This window comes from Nesoenas mayeri (genome assembly GCF_963082525.1).
Source record: "Nesoenas mayeri genome assembly, chromosome: 1".
Classification (NCBI taxonomy): Eukaryota; Metazoa; Chordata; class Aves; order Columbiformes; family Columbidae; genus Nesoenas; species Nesoenas mayeri.
In genome coordinates, this window is record NC_137541.1 from 114,872,936 (window position 1) to 114,878,935 (window position 6,000).

A 6,000-nucleotide genomic window follows, 5' to 3' on the forward strand; every position below is an offset into this window, starting at 1 on the left:
AAGTGGTGTCCCTCAGGGGTCCATACTGGGACCAGTACTGTTTAATATCTTCATGAATGACATGGGCACTGGGATCGAGTGCACCCTCAGCACGTTTGTGGATGACACCAAGCTGAGTAGTGCAGCTGACACACCTGAGGGATGGGATGCCATCCAGAGGAACCCAGACAAGCTCAAGAAGTGCGCCCATGTGAACCTCTTGAGATTCAACAAGGCCAAGTGCAAGGTCCTTCACTTGGGTAGAGGCAACCCCTGGTATCAATACAGGCTGGGGGATGAAGGGATTGAGAGCAGCCCTGCAGACAAGGATTTGGGGGTACTGGTGGATGAAAGATTGGACCTGAGCTGGCAATGTGTGCTTCCAGCCCAGAAGGCCAATCGTATCTAGGGCTGCATCAAAAGCAGCGTGGCCAGCAGATGGAGGGAGGTGATTCTGCCCCTGTGCTCTGCTCTGGTGAGGCCCCACCTGGAGTCCTGTGTCCAGCTCTGGAGCCTCAGTACAGAAAGACATCGACCTGCTGGAGAGGGTCCAGACGAGGCCACCAAGGTGATCGAAGGGCTGGAACAGCTCTGCTGTGAGGACAGGCTGAGAGAGTTGGGGTTGTTCAGCCTGGAGAAGAGAAGGCTTCAGGGAGACCTTACTGTGGACCTTCAGTACTTAAAAGGGGCCTATAAGAAAGATGGGGACAGACATTTTAGGAAGGCCTGTTATGATTGGACAAGGGGTGATGGTTTTAAACTAGAAGAGGGGAGATTCAGGCTGGCCATAAGGAAGGAAGGAATATTTTACAATAAGAGTGATGAAACACTGGCACAGGTTGCCCAGAGAGGTGGTAGATGCCCCATCCCTGGAGACATTCGAGGCCAGGCTGGACAGGGCTCTGAGGAACCTGATGTAGTTGAAGATGCCCCTGCTCATGGCAGGGATTTGGACTGGACGACCTTTGAAGGTCCCTTCCAGCCAAAAGTATTCTACAATTCTATGATTCATGCACAAACACCCAGCTAACTGGAGCTTATTTAGAGGGACCCAACTTGTCCAAAGCAGAACTCTTTGGACAAAGATATGCCTTAGGACATACTTATCTGCTTGTATTTTGCATGCACTTCTCTGCAAACTGTCACCTAAGATTAATAGGCAGACAGCAAGCTGTATTTAAAAAAACAAAACAAAACAAAACAAACCTCTCAGCTGACACAATGGGCCCCTCCCTTGGCAATGCAGAACACCAGCTGCTTGGGGGCCTGGAGACTGTTTCTTGGCCATTTTGCAGCTTGGTCTGATGGAAAGGAGCCACGAGTGGGAATCAAGATATAAACTGCTATGTCATATTTTATTAAAGCCTGCCACATGACTCTAAGCAATCTTAAATATATACTTGGTTCAGTTTTGTCTTCCTGTCCTTTTTCTATCTACCATATAAACTCAACTGGGCAAGTACTGCCTTCCTCTGAACAGCTGCAGCGCTGAGAAGTCTCACCCACAGATTCACCCCTTGCTCTACAATGAAACTTCAAGAAGAGCTACCCTTTCCACAACCAGACTTCTATCTACTCATATTTAATCCATATATATAGGCTTACAAACATACCACACACATATAGTTTTTCACTTAATTAATTCTCGTACAGGTTTTGAAAATACTGCTATAACATTACAGTGTCTTTAACTGATTTTAAGGGCACCCCTTTTGAGGTTTACAGTCCCTTCACACCAATATCCTGTTCCAATGCACAGGTTTTTTTAAGGCAGTATAACCACTTCCAATTAATTTCATCACAGATTAGCTTTTCCTTTCATCTGTCTAATAAAACTGCAAAGACACAACAGCTTTACACCATGCAGTGCCACCTGATTTAATCTCCATGTACCCAAAACACTGATCAAGTGATTTCCGTATGTATATATGTTTGGATGTACTGCTGTACCCTCACCCAGCACCACTGGATGGTCAGCAGTGTCTGCTCGAGCCCAGCAGGTTAAGCATCTACACTGTTTTTTCACAGCTCATAAAAAACAGAAAAAAAGAGATGGGAGGAGCTCTGAGGAAGAGCAGAAACAACCACCTGATGAGAAAGAGTCACTGAAGAGCTCAAAGGTCATATCTTCCTATTTATTCCTTTGGCAAAAGGTTTTAAGGTTGGTTTAACTTCCAAAATGTGCATCTCTAAAACATTCGTGAACAGCAAATGGACTTTTCGCTGAGCGGTTCCATCAGAAAGATTTCATCAGTGCATCAAGGGCTTTGAATGAAACAACATAAAAAGACCACGGGCATCCTTTCAAGATCTGAAATTACAGTTACAGGTAATACAGCAGCCACTTCAAATGCCTGCAAGTATTTTAAGAACTTTAAGTATTCAGGTATTTTTTAATCACCTTCCTAATGCAAACGAAATAGTTAATTCAACGACATTTTCACAGACAGAATCCTGTCTTGATTTTTACTGCCTGCCATGAAATATTGATCACAGAACTCTGTTTACAGCATGCAAATTATTTATATTTAGTGTGGTGTTCACCAGTCTCTGGGTTATGGAAAACAAATGTTCTACACTAAAAGCTTCAGTGTTACCAAATTACTCAAGAGCTGATCAGACTATTTCTGATGTTTAGATAACAATCTACTACTGAAAAATAAGCACACTGTATGAATCCAAAATAGATTGTTTGACTTTGCCTACAAAATAGCCAAATGTCCACTTCAAGAGGCCACATGCACGCTCTAGAGGTTTTTGAACAAGTCTACTTTAGTTTACTTAATGGTATTCTGGACCTAATGTGCACAGTTACATACCAACACAGTATCATTTAAGAAAATACCTATTTCATACTGAGAGTACTGAAAGAATATCACATTTTCTCTATTGAAAAACAAACAAAAGAAATGCAACACTGACTTTATACAAGGGTTTACAAATACAGCTGCTGATGATTTAAGCTCTTTGGAGCCTTTGACACTAAGAATAAGAGGAAAGCTGAACTTTCAAATGAGTGAAAGCTGAAACAAGCAGGCTATTGTTTGAAGATTACATGCAAAAAAAATATGGATTTTTGAGATTGAAGAAGTTACATTTGGCCTTTTAGGAAGAAAAAGGAGGACAGGATATTAGCATCCTCTGCAAACTAATTGAAGACTAACATTCGCATGAACCGCAAAGTAAAGCATTCAGCCATCTTCCTAAGAAAATAAGGAGAGTTTGGCAGTACAACAGTCCTTCGAGAAATGCCAGGACAGAAACCTCTGTTGTCTTTGTTGATTTAGCAACTGATGTGTCCAATACCTTAGTGTTTTGTAAAGAAAGAACATAAACATTGAAGCACGCCAACAAAAATAAGAAAAGCTAACTTCAACTCACAAATACCATCATTATGCCGCTCTATACCTCTCCGTGGGCAGAGCTACGGCTTAAGTAGGGATGGCGCCTAGATACAAAAAAACAGGTATCACCAAACGGAGATTCCCCAGATGCACAGCTGTGAATTGTATTAGAAACCTCTCTCACCTGTTCATTGACTCTTCACTGTCAAGCCACAGTAATGCACCTTAATTTGAAGCAATGCCCACTTACCCTGAAGGCTCTGTTCTGACCACAAATTTTCCTGGACTACACCTGTTAAACCACCACTGCATGCCAGTTCACACGGGCTTTACTCGTAACGTCCACCAAGTCAGCGAAGTTCAAACTGACGAGATGCAGCTACTTTGAAAGAACAGGCAGACCTACACACAGATTTCCTTTCGCCATGGAAGGGGGCCTAAATTTGAGCTTATTTCAAATTTTGCTAAAGCAAATGCAAATAATTAGAAGCGAAATGGCATAAGCATACACTTTTTTCTTTTTTTTTTTTTTAATTCCTAGAAGCCTAAGAACTGAGCCAGATTTACCCTTTCACTTTTCACACTCAAAACGGAGATTAGCTTTCTGCATGCACACTTACACACAGGCAACAAAAACTGGTGAAAGGCTTTTACGTGTTAAGGTCCCGTAGCCAGGGCTGGTAGATCAGGCATGGACTCGCCCTCCCCTCTACAATTAAGGGCAACACAGAGTCTCTATTCCACTTAAGCAGCTTTGAGTAGGTGCCTTCCCCTTTCTCAGTCCTCTGTAAGTTTGCCAGGATAACAGCATGGAAATACAAATATGATGCCCAATGTGAAAAATGCGATGGGCTGCCCCCAACCTGCACTCCGCACGTTTGAACCCAAAACAGATAAAAAGTTTTAATCGCGCCTAACAACCCACGGCTCTAAGCAGAGGATGAGGCTTCATTGGAGCTGACGGCTCCAAGGACGCGCCAAGGAAAGGACAAGGCGGAGGGCGAAACAAAGCGCCTTTGGCAGGCAGCGAGCTGCAAAGGGTCCCCCCGCACCCCAGGCTCCCCGCCCGGATGCCCCTCCGTGCTGCCGGGGGCATCGCGGCGCTCCCGCCCCACCGCCCCACCGCCCCGGGCCGAGACGCGGCGGCGGGCGGGCAGGGTCCCCCTGGCTGGCGGGAGGAGGCGGCTCCGTCCCCGCCGCGCTCCCCGCTCCCCGCCGCGCCTCCAACGGCTGCCCCGCCGCAGGGGGACCCCCGGCCCCCGCCGCCCCTTTCCGTCCCTTCCCTACCCTCGTACGCCAGGCTGGGGCAGGCGCCCAGGGCGAGCAGGGCGGCGAGGCGCAGCCAGCAGCTCCCCATGCTGCGCGGCGGCGGCCCTTCCCGCCTGCGGGCTGCGCGGCAAAGGGGCAGGCGGAGGAGGAGGAGTGGGACGGAGACATTCTCCGAGCGGGCTCTCGGGCGCCGCAGGAGACTCCTCCTCCTGCTCCCGCCGCCGCCGGGGCAGGCCGCCCCACTTCTCCTTGGCCGGGCGGGAAGGGGCTCGGGCGTTTGGGAGGGACACTGCCCTCCCCACCCATCCCTCGGGGCTCCGGCGGCGGTGTGCCCCGCGGTTGCCCCCCAAGGGCGGTGGCACAGCTCGCCTCCGACGTGGCCTCCGGGAATCGCCCCGTAGTGTCCTGTCCCGATGGGAGGTGAGATCCCCTAGCCGGTGCCGTGTGTCCGGACCTGCTGCACCCTCCCGATCTCCAGCAGGGCACCGAGCTTGTCGGGATAGTGTCCCTGCTAGGGCTGGGAGGGAACCGGTCCAGGCTGAGCCTTTGCTGCTGTTGGGGCTCCGCTTGAGCGGGGTGTGATGGGGGGAAGAGCTGTGCTCGCCCCGCTCCCTTTTCTGGCAAGTTGGGACGCCACCAGCAGCCCGCCGGTGCCAGCTCACATCCCAGCCAGGGTGGAAGCAGCTGCCAGCGCAGGCCTGGAGAGTTTTGCACGCTGCAGGGCAGAGAAACGGGCTGTATCTTTCCAGATGAACTGCCCTGCTTGCTCAGCAATTTGCAGATGGCCAGCCTTAAATGTTCGAAAATCATGAGTCAGATCCCCAAGTCCTGAGATGAAGAAAAGTTTCAAGTCTTTGCATTTCCCATTAACGTTTTGAGCTGCTAGGGTGTTGTGGGGTCACATTTTCGGGCTGTCTTCCATAACCACAAGGACTAGAGCCTTTTTTTCTGCCTTCCAGATGAAAGCAAATTCCCCGGTCACTCCTAGCCTCATGGAAACAAGAGCTTCAGGCAGAGCATCCAATATTCCAGTACTTTTGAGATTTGAGATATGTCAGCCCTGCAGCTTGGCTACAGCTAGACTTGGAAATATATAAAGATAGATAGATAGATAGATAGATAGATAGATAGATAGATAGATAGATAGATATGTATATATATACACATTTCCCATCACGCACACTTTCTGCCATTAGAGGTAGCATCTAATGTGCAGTTGGTGAAGGTGCAGGAAGGCACTGGCCACTGCTAGCGTGTTGCCCGTGAAGAGCTGGGGCAGTAAGGGGAAGAGATCCCAAGGGAGTTCCTAAGGTCCCACGTGCACACTGCAGTATTTGCAATGAAGCAGAGAAACAGGGCAGTACCACCTGCTCAGTAAAGGAATATTTCTTTAAAAACAAGAGACACC

The 6,000-nt window shown here is 48.4% G+C and overlaps 1 protein-coding gene across 1 annotated transcript in view; it reads right to left on the reverse strand.

The window, feature by feature from the left end:
* Positions 1–4,773, reverse strand: part of SRPX (sushi repeat containing protein X-linked) — a gene marked incomplete at its 3' end in the record, with an annotated part of 51,892 nt that extends 47,119 nt beyond the window's left edge. The window contains exon 1 of the mRNA XM_080363646.1: positions 4,611–4,773. Within this exon, the coding sequence (XP_080219772.1) occupies positions 4,611–4,680 (70 nt within the window). The 5' untranslated portion in view covers positions 4,681–4,773. The remainder of the gene's footprint in view (positions 1–4,610) is intronic.
* Between the last annotated feature and the right edge of the window lie 1,227 nt (positions 4,774–6,000).